The following is a 13919-nucleotide window of genomic DNA, read 5'->3' on the forward strand; positions in this document are numbered from 1 at the left end:
GTTGTGCTTTTTTCACAGCCGGTAGGTACAGATCACATGAGATCCTAGGTGGCTTATGCCAAGGAACTTAAAGCTGTTCACCCTCTCAACCCCAGATCCATTGATGTCAATAGGGGTTAGCCAGTCTCCATTCCTCCTGTAGCCCACAACCAACTCCTTTGTTTTTGTGACATGTGGCAATAATGAACCAATAGCAATCCTAATCCCAGCCTGTCTCGCCTCCCCTTATATTTCAAGTCTTCCAGTCCCAGCAACAACCTATTGAATCTCTCCTGAACCCTCTCCAACTTAAGACAGGTCCTGACCGGGAAATGAACAGACGACGACTCGGCCCAAAACATCACCTCAACAGATGCTGTCCAACCCGTTGCGTTATTTCAGTACCTTGACCAACAAGAGAAAGATCTGCAGATGCTGGACATCCAAGCAACATGCACAAAGTGGTGGAGGAACTCAGCAGGTGAGGCAGCAACTACAGAAAGGAGTACAGTCGACGTTTCAGGCCGAGACACTTCAGCAGGACTGGAGAAAGAAAGATGAGGAGTCAGTGTTAGAAGGTGAGAGGAGGGGCAGGAGGGGTGAAGTAAAGTTGATTGGTGAAAAAGGTACAGGGCTGGATAGTTAGGGATGAGATTAGGGAATACCTGGAGGCACCTGACAAGATAGGCCAAAGCCAGCATGGTTTCCTGAAGGGAAAATCCTGCCTGATTAACCTACTGCAAAAATTTTTTGAGGAAATTACAAGCAGGGTAGGCAAAGGAGATGCATTAGGTGTGGTGTACTTGGATTTTCAGAAGGCCTTTGACAAAGTGCTACACATAAGAGCCCATGGAACTACAGGGGAGTTACTAGCATGGGTGGAGCATTGGCTGATCAGCAGAAAACAGAGATTGTGAATAAAGGGACCCTATTCTGGCTGGTTGTGGAGTTCCACAGGGGTCAGTGCTGGGACTGCTGCTTTTTACAATGTATGTCAATGATTTGGACTATGGGATTAATGGATTTGTGGCTAAATTTGCCAATGATACAAAGGTAGTTGGAGGAGCGGGTAGTGTTGAGGAAACAGTCAGCTGCAGAAAGACTTGGATAGTTCAGGGGAATGGGCAAAGAAGTGGCAAATGACATACAATGTTGGAAAGTGTATGGTCATGCACTTTGGTGGAAGAAATAAACGGGAAGACTGTCATTTAGATGGGGAGAGTATTCAAAATGCAGAGATGCAAAGGGACTCGGGAGTCCTTGTGCAAGATACCCTAAAGGTTAATCTCCAGGATGAGTTGGTGGTGAAGAAGGTGAATGTAATGTTGGCATCCATTTCTAGAGGTATAGAATATAATAATATAGTAAGAGCAGGGATGTGATGTCGAGGCTCTATAAGGCACTCGTGAGACCACACTTGGAGTATTGTGTGCAGTTTTGGGCTCCTTATTTTAGAAAGGATATACTGACATTGCAGAAATTTCAAAGAAGATTCATGAAAGTGATCCGAGGAATGAAAGGGTTACCGTATGAGGAACGTCTGGCAGCTCTTGGGCTATATTCCCTGGAGTTCAGGAGAATAAGGGGGGGGGGGATCTCACAGAAACATTCTGAATGCTAAAAGGCCTGAACAGATTAGGTATGGTGTTTATTACCCATGGTAGGGGAGTCTAGGACAAGAGGACACGACCTCAGTATTGAAGGACGTCCATTTAGAACGGAGATGTGGAGAAATTACTTTAGTCAGAGGGTGGGAAATCTGTGGAATGTGTTGCCACGAGTGGCTGTGGAGGCCAAGTCACTGGGTGCATTTAAGGCAGAGATAGATAGGTTCTTGATTAGCCAGGGCATCAAAGGGTATGGGGAGAAGACAGGGGAGTGGGGATGACTGAAAGAATTGGATCAGCCTACGATTGAATGGTGGAGCAGACCTCAATGGGCCGAATGGCCTACTTCTGCTCCTATGTCTTATGGATGAGGGGGAATCTAATAGGAGAGGACAGAAGGCCATGGAAGAAAGCAAAGTGAGAGGAAAACCAGAGGGAGGTGATGGGCAGGTAAGGAGATAAGGTGAGAGAGGCAAAAGGGGATGGGGAATGGTGGGGCGGGGGGAATTACAGGCAGTTTGAGAAATCAATGCTCATGCCATCAGGTTGGAGGGTACCCAAACGGATAATAAGGTGTTGCTCCTCCAAACTGAGCGTGAGTCATCGCATCAGGTGAGGTGGCCATGGAATGACAAGTCAGAATGGGAATGGGAAGAGGAAAAACATATCGGAATGGGAATGGGAAGTGAAATAACATTCATATAAGATTATTCGGGGATTGGACACTCTAGGGGCAGGAAACATGTTCCCAATGTTGGGGGAGTCCAGAACCAGAGGCCACAGTTTAAGAATAAGGGGTAGACCATTTAGAACAGAGTTGAGGAAAAACTTTTTCACCCAGAGAGTGGTGGATCTGTGGAATGCTCTCTCCCTCAGAAGGCAGTGGAGGTCAAGTCTCTGGATGCTTTCAAGGAAGAGTTTGACAGAGCTCTTAAGAGGAGTCAAGGGATAGGGGGAGAAGGCAGGAGCCGGGGCACTAATTGTGCATGATCAGAGTGAGTGGCAGTGCTGGGCCGAAGGGCCTACTCCTGCACCTGTTGTCTATGGTCTAACCTGTTGGCATGGGCCTTCCAGCCATCGGCCTCCCGGCTCGTTACCCCACCCCAGCCCCTTTCGGTTCACCCGCCCCCCCACTCCAGTCCTGATGAGGGGTCTCGGGGCAAGACGTCGTCCGTTGCCCCCGCCGCATTTTCCGCGCCTTGCTCACTACCCCGTTACCACATAATAGTCTCATTCCTCACATAGACGTGCGGTGACGTCACGGCGGGACCATCCCGACGCACCCACCGTCTCTCCCACGCCCCCCCCTCTGATTGACGTACGAGGTGTCGTACGTAAGACGCTCCCTCCCCTCCCATTGGATATTGGGCGTGCGGGGCGGGAGCGGGAAGGAGGCATCTCCCCTTCTCCCATTGGTGGAGGCCGGCGGCGCACGACGTCACTGCGGGAGGAGAAGAAGAAAGAGGCTTTTTTTTTTCCGGAGCCGCCATTTTACAGCAGTCGAGGACGACGGCGATGTCGATGGAGCGGACGTTAATGGCCCTGAACCGCAGCTCCACCAGCACCATGCTGCAGCTCCAGAACCAATTCTATTGCCTGGGGCTCTCCCGGGGACCGGCCGCAGCCTCCTCCACCGCCTCCTGGGCCGCGCGGGACGGCTCGCTGCCTCAGAGCCCGGTGGAGACCGAGCCGCCCTGCCCCGACGCCCTGTACAGCAGCACCTACTCGCTGGTCGACGGCTTCCTGCGCGACTACACGGGCGCCGGCGAGCGCTCCGGCTGGCTGTGCTGGAGGCCGCAGCAGAGCGGCGCCGAGCGGCAGGCGGCCGAGACCCTGCAGAGGATCGGCGGCCGCCTGATCGAGAAGCACCGGACGGCGTTCACCGGTGGGTGCCCGCGGGTCCTAGCGCCCGTCCGCGGGCCAGGCGGAGCTGCGCGCCCCTCTGGGGGCGAGTGTTCTCCCCCTGGCTGCTGCCCTCCCCTCCTTGAGCCTCTGTCCTGCTTTCCCTCGGGCCACTTCCTCCTTCTGGGCGAATGGTTTCCCTCTGTTGCTGGGAATCTTTGGCTAATAAGCTTCTCATTCTAGGCTAGTGACTGCAATCTTTCGCCACACAATGGTTCCTGGCTTCCCTAACCTTATAACTCTGTAACTGAACTCTTTCCTCCTTTGGTGGTTTCCAACTATAGTTTTAGGTTCTCTTTGGCAACATTCCTTCCCTTTCCCTCTTGACTACCTCCCCCCCCCCCCTTTCATTCCATGGTCTCTGTTTGTGGATCTTGTATCCTTTTGCCTGTTTCCTTGGCTGCTGGAGTCTTCGCCTCTACACACTCTTCATTGTGGCTGCTAGTTGCACTACTTTAACTCTCTGGCTGCTAATTTCACTTCTCTAGTCTTTTTTTAAAAAACTATGTCTATGGTGCCTTGCTGCCTGGTGTTTCCTTTGTACCCCTGCTCCCCTTAACACCCGCCTCTTTCCCCCTCTGTGCCCTCCTGACAATTTGACCCACCCTCTTCCTCTCCGAATCTCGTTTTTTTCCCCCGCCTTTTATACCATTTAAAAATTTGAAAATGTGTTGTTAATGGTATTTTGCTTAAGTTGAGCTGCTTAATATTTATTTACGCCTTTGGGTTGTGATTCTGGTAGGTGGCTTGTCGGTTTGTTTGTTTAGGGTTTCCTTAAGTGAAGTCTTGGTGCTTAATTTTCCTAAAATCTTGCTTGGATTTTAACACCCTTTAATGTCCCGGGTTTTTTTTTTGGTTCCTAATAAGGAGTTTTGTTCATGGCAACAGGATATGTTAATCTTTGATGTGAAGTATAGCATTTGCTGAGTTCTAGATGTGTGTTAGTGACAAGCTCTCTTTGAAGAGGTGGGGCAAGGTCAGTCAGTATTTGAGTTCTAGATGCTCTCTTCTACAAAACAAGCGCTCTGTTGCAATAATTTTCGCCTGTCAATAAAGTGTAGCCTTCGCATCGTCATTTGTACTTTCATCTTGGCTTGGGCGAAGGAGATTGCACCCCTACTGAGGGACTCCCATTAAAATCCCAGAGGGAGTGTTGCTGCTGAGGGATGTCATTTGGCGAATGGCCAAGACTGCTTCCATTTACAGGGACTTTTCCGTCAAGTCATACTGAGCATAAAGCTGTTTCTAAACTCTGAAGATTCTGGAGGAAAAAATGTTAATAAAGTACTGGCTGTTGGTTTCTGTTTGATTAATTTAACAGGCAGTAATGTCTCGAGGGAACTTCCTCCCTCTGGAGACTGCAAATTCCTGTTACGCTTTGGAAACTGAAAATGCTCTTAGCAGCTGAAAGCATTGCGTTGCAGTTGTTGGAGTTGTTGACAGACTCTCCCTCTACTCTCTGCTTGGTCTTTGCAATTCCTCCACCCTGCTTCCACTCCCAAGTCATCTGTAGCTTGAGATAACTGGGAGATTAGATTTGTAAAGAGAACAGTCTTAAGTGGGGGTAGTAGGGGTTTTAATGTGCAGTAGCTCAGCTGGTGGTGGTTGAGGACACAACCCCCCAGTGATACCAGTAGGGTCTTCATGGCAGCAGTCTCTCAATACTGTCCCAGAGGCATCAAACTGGCATACGAGTGTCCTCGCCCTGTGCTCCTGTGAGAGACTTATTATGGACTGCACCAATATTCATATTTAAATTGTCTCTAATATCAAGTACCTGTATGGGGAGATCGGAACTGGTGAAGAATTCTTGACTTCATTGCTGTGAACAATGCCCACACTGAGACTGTGGTGCAGTCTGCTTTGATCTGCTGCCGTGGTTACAGTGGGCATGGGCAGGGGGGGGCTGAATCTGGCCAAGAAATTACTAGGTTGGGGGTTGGTGTGATTGGGGTAAGCTGTACAATGTGGTGTGAGCTGGACTTGGTCAATCTTCCCATTATAGCAGCACTGGGCCTGCCTAGAGAAGAGCCCCTCTCACCCACGTTACCCTTGCCTCCAAAAATAAACCGAAGCAGCTGTTCAGTTTCGGTGCTCTTGGGCTCCCCAGCTGAGCACCATTCCACTTTGGGGACCGCTGAGACTGTTTACGCTCAAAATTTGCATCTGTTTTTAATTTCTGACCTCACCAGGGTTTGACTAACTTCCGCCCACAAAACACAAGCTTAAAAAAAATGTGCATTCGAGCTGGCAGTGTTTCCTGGACTGAGGTCTCCTGCTATGGGTGGCTCTGTCATTTTGCAGACCTCAGGGACCCTTGAGCTTTGCACTTGGTTTGTGGGGCAGTCAGAGAGTGGAGGAGAGCTGTTTATCAGGAGTCAACAGAGCTGATAATTGCAGATGGGGCAAGTAATGGCTTATCTTGCATTTGTATCAGCATAGCAGAGGGTGTGGAATGTCAGTTTTGAACTTTCTTTGCTCTTTGTTTTGGAAGGCTTCTGGGGGGTGAGACACCTTTGATAAAATGGCCAAGAGTGAGATAGGCTCTCCCATGGAGACAAGAAACAGTCATGACTCAATTTCTGCTCGCACTAGTGCTATTGTGTGTAGCATCAACTGCAGACACATAGGTTCCTGAATAAACTGGTTGTTTCTGCCTTTCTACTTTTGCTGACACACACAACCAGTGCTCTGGCTATGTGAGCATCCTCCCCTAGCTAAAATACATTTTTCTCACCATCACCAAGGTGTGTCAGCATAAACTTGTTTCCTCTTGACTATCAAAGATGGCTTGTTATTACAGGGAAACAGATGGTATAAGCCTGCACTCTCCCCTCCCACCTCCTCTGAATTTGTGTCCATTTGCAACCAGAGAACTGGAAGGAAGTGAATAATTAAATGCCTGCTCTTTGCCTTTCCATTTGTTTTGCTTGGGCACGATGAATTCCCTGCTCGGTGAGAGCTTGGCTAAATAAACTGTTTGCGGTTGAATATAAATAGCCTCTCAAAGCCAGGAATACAGTTTTAATTCAGTCAGTCTAGACCTGTTTGGCAGGCTTTGGTTGGGTGGGTTTTTCCCTCTCCCTTGTATACTGATGGCTTTGTAGTGTGGGTGTGGTGTGCTTCCATGCACTCCCCCCCCCCCCCCAGTGCAAAGTTACTGGAATGTCTAATTTTAGTTGTTGATAGGAGCAAAGGTCTCTTGATATTCCTTGTCCTTCCCTCCCTCCCCACTTCCGCATCTGAATCTTAAAATTTCGGCCAATCTCCAGGTGTATATCACACTCCCTCAAGTAATCCACAGCCTCTGTCTCTCACCCTTTTGGATGAGTCCTTAACCCCAGCCAAAGTACTCAGATTCCTTCTAATTAATCCTTCCTCCAATTAAATCTGCCCCACCTCAACTATGTGGAAGATATTTCCTGTTCACCTTAATTAAAATCTCCCCTTGGATGTTCTTTGTTCCAGAGTGCCAAATTTCTAAAGGCATAAAACCTTGATGTGTTTTTGTACTTTGAAGCTGTTTTCTCCAGCTGTAGGCTTTTGACCTCCACTTTGCCAGCATTTGGGACTATACTGTCTCTGCTACTGGCTTTGGGAAGCTTTCTGTAGCTGTGTTGTTCTCATTCTTGTAACTTAAATTTATTTTTTGATGGGATTACCCCAAGGGTGTCTTTCAATGCCACTTGGTTATGAAGGGACACAATAATATCAGATCATGGGTGCTTTTGGCTTCATCATGTAGTTCACTGGCTGCTGGGAATAATTTGGAACCCCAGTAGGTCTCCGCTTGTACAATTCAAGCAGAAAGTTGTATCTTGTAAACATGTAAGCAAGCTTGTTTATGGCTGTTATCTAATCTTCAATATGTGCACACCTAGCCCATTCAGAAGGCCGCATTGCTTAGTGGGTGGCTACACTCAGTGTGCCAACAAGTCTGTCTTGAGCATCTGCAAGGGCTTTGGTGCCTGCTGTTTGATCTCCCGTAGGGAGGGAGATCACATAATCCATGCTGAATGTATTTCAACTATAATTACCATTGTGCAGGTTTACACTGGGGGGAACTGTCAATATGAAGCATCATATTTCAGTTCCCACTTCCTGCTCCTGTAGTCTCCAATTGGATGTTCTTTATTGAATGTCCTCTGGCCCATTGTTCCTCTGCCAACTCTTGGAGAGAATTCTTCCTCTTTTTTTTCATATTATATTTTGGAGTATTTCTCCAACTCACTGTTAACAGTCCCTATTCAACCTTTCAATCATTCCTGATCATAACTTGCTGTAGAAAAGCTCTTTACTGTTCCCTCACCTGAGGCATTGTCCTCTGCTTGCTTACCCAGTGACAATAGTTCCTCTTTAGTTATGCTAAAAATTTCTCCATTTTGAATAGTCCCTGCTTTGAGGGGAGCAACCCTAGTTTCTCTAGCTGAAGAGCCAGATCTGTAGAGGCTTTCTATCGAGTGTCCTCCACATTCTAAATGTCTAAATTTGGACATCAAATGTCCCAGCCAAGTGTCTAGCTAGTGTGTTGTAAATATCTACCTCATTGTTTATCTTTATTTTGTGTTTAAGCTTATAGTTTTGAATCTTACCTTATCCTACTACTCTTTGATGTCTTGGATTCATTTTGAAATGTGTTTAATCAGATTGCTGCAACTTGAGGGCCAGAGTTATAGGGAAAAGTTGAGTAGTTTAAAACTTTTTCATGGAGCATAGGAGAATGAGGGGAGATTTGATAGGGGTATACAAATTGATAGGGTGATGCAATAAGACTAGAACAAGAGGTCATGGGTGAAGGGTGAAATACTTATGGTGAATCTGAGGGGGAACTTGTTCACTCTCGGGTGGTGCAAGTATGGAATGCGCTGCCAGAGGAAGTGGTCGATGCAGCTTTAATTGCAGCATTTAAGAGAATTTGGATAAATACATGGATAGGAAGGATATGGGACTAGGTGGAATAAATTTGGCACTGACTAGATGGGCTGAAAGTCCCTGTTTCTATGCTGTAGTGCTCTATGACTATGAGAAAACAGATTGACCCATTTTGATGGGAAGTTGTCGTCAACTGTGCATGTAATGTGTAGTGTTGTCTGGTTGATGCGTTGTGAAAAGGGTCTACGTTTGGCCCTCTCGCATATTTCACTTCAGTTGCTTTGACCTCCTTCTCACCTTTCCACTCCTCCAGGAATGATAAATCGCCTCAACAACTCCAACAGCTGTGACCTCAGTGCCATCTCCAGGGTGGCGGCGGAAATGTTCAGCGACGGAGAGGTCAACTGGGGCCGGGTGGTGAGTCTCATCGCTTTCGGGGCAGTGCTGGGAGACCACCTGAAAAAGACTCACCCAGACAATTATGTGGATGAGATAGCCACGCGGATCACACAGTACCTGACCAAGGAGACCAGGGAGTGGCTAGAGACTCACAACAGCTGGGTAAGAATGTCACCAACTACTCTTAATGTACTGTTCATTTCAAGACCTGGGTGACGTGGGATCTCATCATCTCTGGGGGTGGCGGGTGGGGGGGGAGATCTGGTTAGACCACACTTGGAGTATTGTTTCATACTGGTCACCTCATTATAGGGACAATCTGGCAGCTTTAGAGAGGGCATTAAGGAAATTTACCAGAATGATGCCTGGATTAGGGAAGGCATCTTCTGAGGAAAGGTTGAGCAAAGGAGGATAAGAGGTGACTTGATAGAGGTGTACCAGCTGATAAGTATAGCGAGCAACTTTTCCCCAGGGCAGAAATGGCTAATACAAGGGGGCATAATTTAAGGTGTTTGGAGGAAAATATGGGGTAATGTCAAGTAGGTTTGTTTTTTACAGTGGTGGATATGTTGAACATGCTGCCAGGAGTGGTGGTAGAGGCAGCTATATTAGAGACATTTAAGATGCTCATAGATGGCACGTGGATGATGGAAAAATGGAGGGTTATGTAGGAAGGAAGGGTTAGATTGATGTTGGAGTCGGATAAAGGGCTGGCACAACTGAAGGATCTGTGCTGTACTGTTTTATATGAATTAAATGCATTACTGGCTTCTACTTTCAAACCCTACCATGAGCAGTTGCTTCTATTCGAAGGCACACATTACAGCTGAATTCTTCCCTGGGTGTGCCAACCAGGTGGACCTTGGGTCAACTTTCGCCACATTTTGTGAATGATTGTCTTTCAACTTGTTCAGTTATAACGGGCTGGAGATAGTCTTAGTTACCTGTATCAGTGGTCTGAGGAAGCCACTGATTCAGATTAGTTTGTCATACAAGAGTTGTGTGTATTGTCAGGTACAGGTACAGTGGATAAAAAACAGCAACATTGCAGGTTGCTTGGTTCAGGCAGTACAGTGTAAATTGTAGCTAAATTCTACACTTTGTACCTAAACACTGTACTCACTTCGTACCAAGCAGAGAAGAGATTTTTAAAAACTGTAAAACAGGATATTAGGGCAAAAAAATAAGGCAATTTCAAGGTACAAGAGGTCAAAGTTCAAAGTAAATTTCTTATCAAATTGGTATATGTTACCATATACTACCTTTTTCTTGCAGGTAAAGTAAAAAAAAATACAATAGAATCTTTGAAACCCTATACATAAAGACTGATAAACAACCAGTTTGCTGAAGAAAACAAACTGCAGATAAATAATACTGAGCCAGTCTTTGCAAGTGAGTCTGTAGGTTGTAGTGTTGTGGTCAGAGAATTCTCAGTTCATTTCAGGTTGATTCCAGAGCTGATGGTTGAGAGAATAACTCAGAATGCTGGAGTATCAACGGAGGGGAATAAACAATTGATTTTTTGGGCCGAAAAAGAGGGGGCAGGTCTGACTAAGGTGGTGGGGGTGGAAAGGGGAAGGCGTACAAGCTGGCAGGTAATAAGTGAGACTGGGTGGATGGGGGAGGAGAAATGGAAGTGAGAAGGGAAAGTGGTAAGGGAGGAATCTGATGGGAGAGAAGAATGGACTGTGGGAGAAATGGAAAGAGACGGCATTAGAGTCAGATGCATTTCTGCTTGGGTAGTGTCTGAATGACTTTGCATTGACACGTCACCAGTACATTATGTACCTTCACTGTGGGACGTGGCTGACTCATGCCCTGGGGCTGAGTTACACAACTGCTCTCAGCAGCCAGAGGCCAATTTTGTCTAATATCTTCTCACTGAGCATGGGAATTGTTTATCCCTGTCTGACTTTTGTCTCCCCTTTCCCTTTTGCCAATGAAGTGTCTATTCACTTAAGTAATACCAGTTCTTCATTCACCCATGGAGGTGGAGCTGACTAACAGCTCTTAATTTACATATTACTATTTAACTATTTATGGTTTTATTACTATTTATTATTTATGGTGCAACTGTAATGAAAACCAATTTCCCCCGGGATCAATAAAGTATGACTATGACTAAAGGGTGTTGATCCTTTTGGGCTGTTGGGGAAACAAGACCCTGCATTTATAGTGCTCTGTGCCCACCCCTTTGGGCTGTGTTGTGAATACAAAATGTTCTGATTCATGTACTGCAACAAGGCCTACCCTGGCTGCTGCTTATTGAATCAGTGACTACCTCGCCCTTCTGCTGCTGCCTACATGTGATATTTTCACATGTGGATTACTGGAAAAACTGCAGCTTGTTTACTTTTGGTTCTTTTGGGAAGAGGTGGGGCGACATGTTCTTGCCTAATAAGTAGCTAATTACGCCAAGCCTACTTTATCTTTCGGTTCACACTTGGCACATTACTAAAAGAGCAATCAAATTGTAAAACCAGCCACTACTTTAATGGTTAAAAAAAATTCAGGGCAAAATGTGCCTGTTTCTTTAATTAAAGCAGCACTTCCTTGTTAGAAAACACTTGGAATGTTATGTACTTACCCGAGATAAGTCTCAGACATTCTTGAAATAATTGACTTGGGAATTGGCTCCAGTGACTTAAAATTTAATCAAGGGGATTGCTGTCTTGATCTCAGGAGGAATCTTTTTCAAAGTGGAGGGTTTTGGTGTTAGGGGTATCCACTTCATCCCATTGGATACACTGGGTTAGATTTAGCAGGAAAGGCCAAGTGTATTTTAAATTTAGTTGAAGTTTTAGACCGCTATTCATTCTGGTATCTGTATGTCACGTATGGCTATCCACTGGGAATGAAGGGCAGCCACTTAAGAGGGTATCATCATTCATTCAGGCTGGTTAATGCACTAGCAACAGAGATGTTCATGTTTGTGTAGCATCTGGTGTGGGTTGAAAACCTCTGTGCCTCTGAAAGTTGCGTTCTTTCCCCTGCAGGACGGCTTCACAAAGTTCTTCCACGAAAGTAACGGTGAAGAGAGTGCCAAGAAAGCATTGATGTGGATCGCAGGAGTTGGCATTGCAGGGGCGAGTATCATGCATCTCCTAAGGTGAACTCTGATCTCATCCTGTCCTCTCGCATCTGACCTGAAGCACACGGTGTTGCTCTTCGCTCGGCTGTGCTCTCCGCATCATCATACCCCCTCCTCCCCATTTTCCACCCAGGCGTACGCAGTTCAGGAGGCAGGTTATTGTACCCAGAAGATGCGCGTAAATGGGGGTGTGGTGTCTGCCGGAACTGGCCCTGTACTGAGTTTGGGAAGGGGGGCTGTGGTTTTGGTGTACCCATGCCCTCCCTCCCACCACGTGTGTGTGGAACCAGAAGGTTCGAGAGTGTTATCAATTTGCCGACTTTTGCTGAGACTGAGCTTGGGGGAGAGAGCGATCAAGAGCCCTGCCTCGTCCATTTTTCTGCACACTGTGGAACTTTCAAAGCTCAAGACTTTTATCCAGGCAGTGTTTGGATAGTGAAACTCATGAACTATTGTCACAGTAACCAGGCTCACATGAACATCAGTACCTGGTCGGATACTAAACTGAAAAGAACTCCGCTCCAGCATTAAGTGTGAATTGTCTGTCTCTCTCCTCTCTCTCTCTATTTTACTCCCTCTCCCCTGTCCTTTGCCCAAAGTCCTTAAAGGAGAGATGCAGGTGGGGAAGGTGAAATGGTGAGAGAGCAGGATTGCTGTAGTTATGTGATCAGCAGGTGGAAAGGGGGGGGGTGATGGGGGGAAATAATTTTAAAAATGTACATTTTTACAGTACATTGTCCCTGTCCTTGTTTAATCTGGGGTATTGACAGTACTTTAAATAACAACATTATTTGACTTGAATTAATAAATGTTCTGTATATTGTTTAATCAGGCAACGTTATAAATTTTAACATCTGAAGACAGGGTGGTGGGGGGGGGATGTTTTGTGGTGAATAGGGACAACGGGTTTCTTTAGGAAAAAGAATTTGCACCCATGGTCTTGGTTTTGGCTAGTTCCTCGAAGGGTGAGTGTACGCAGCATTAAGGCACAACTGTCAGTTCTACAGTGTCTGGAGCTTCCAGAGGTGTCCTTGGTGCACAGAGACATGATCTTTGTGGACCTGCGGATCTCAGCTTGAAGCACTGGTGCTGTAGTGGCAGGGAAATACTGTGCTCTCTGTTTGTAATAATATAAATCCTCTAATCTATAACGTTGTATCCCCTCTATTTATTTAAAGCTACATTCCCAATTTTTAAAAATTGTTCTTCACCGGTCACTGGAATTTTGAGGGTTTTCCCTGCCACACAAGCTTCACTGCTCCATGTATGTTGTTTAATTTTCAGGCACTTTGATTAGCCCCATCACACCAGGCTCTTCGGCTCCAGAGTCCTGCCTTGTGGGACTTGAGACTTGACAGCGATGGGTAAACTGAAACTGGTGTTCCTGAAGAGAACGTACATTTGCCCCTTGTCCTTTTTCTCCCCTTTATGTTTATCCAGCTTGATTTATTGCTGGGGCTGTTGTCACAGGGGAACTTTGTCCCTGTACAACAGCCTCCACTTGCACAAAATCTGCGTGACCTGGTGTGGGATGATTTCAGTTTCTGGTATTTGATGAAACCCTTGTTTAACATGCACTTTGCCACTGCTTTCCCAGATTGTATTTTAGGCACAAGGTCCAAACGTGAGGGTTTGGTGCACAAAGCAAGAAAGATACTTTCTTTGGGACACTTCTCACCAGGTAGGTGTTGGAAATGAAAATGTAGCTCAGCTCTCCATCAGTGTAGCCTCCCGATTTGAAGGCCACTGCCAAACAAACATCAGTTGTTCATTGACGGCAGCTTATTGTAAATTAAATGTATTTTTTTGAAAAAAAAAGCTTTCTGCTGTTTTATTTCTGCTGACTGTTTGTCAAATCTAGTTATCTGTTTCACCTACGAGTTCAATCTCCATGGAGAAAGCTCACTGGTTTATTATTGTCACAAGTGTTAATGCACACTGAAAATCTTTGCATCACATGCCATTCATGTGGATTATTTCATCAAATTGGGAAAACTGGCACAGAGTGAAGGATAGTGTGCAGTGGAGGAAGAAGAGGTGCAAGGGCCATGTTGTGTTACATTGGGAGG

General features: G+C 46.2%; 1 protein-coding gene across 1 annotated transcript; it reads left to right on the top strand.

Moving 5' to 3' along the window:
- Nucleotides 1–3051: 3051 nt before the first annotated feature.
- Nucleotides 3052–13668, top strand: LOC134343049 (induced myeloid leukemia cell differentiation protein Mcl-1 homolog). Its single transcript, XM_063041884.1, has 3 exons — nucleotides 3052–3471; nucleotides 8674–8921; nucleotides 11756–13668. Exons 1-3 carry the CDS (start codon nucleotides 3102–3104, stop codon nucleotides 11870–11872), a joined length of 735 nt encoding a protein of 244 aa, XP_062897954.1. The 5' UTR covers nucleotides 3052–3101; the 3' UTR covers nucleotides 11873–13668.
- The last annotated feature ends 251 nt before the right edge of the window (nucleotides 13669–13919 follow it).

Source organism: Mobula hypostoma, chromosome 2 (assembly GCF_963921235.1).
Source record: "Mobula hypostoma chromosome 2, sMobHyp1.1, whole genome shotgun sequence".
Classification (NCBI taxonomy): domain Eukaryota; kingdom Metazoa; phylum Chordata; class Chondrichthyes; order Myliobatiformes; family Myliobatidae; genus Mobula; species Mobula hypostoma.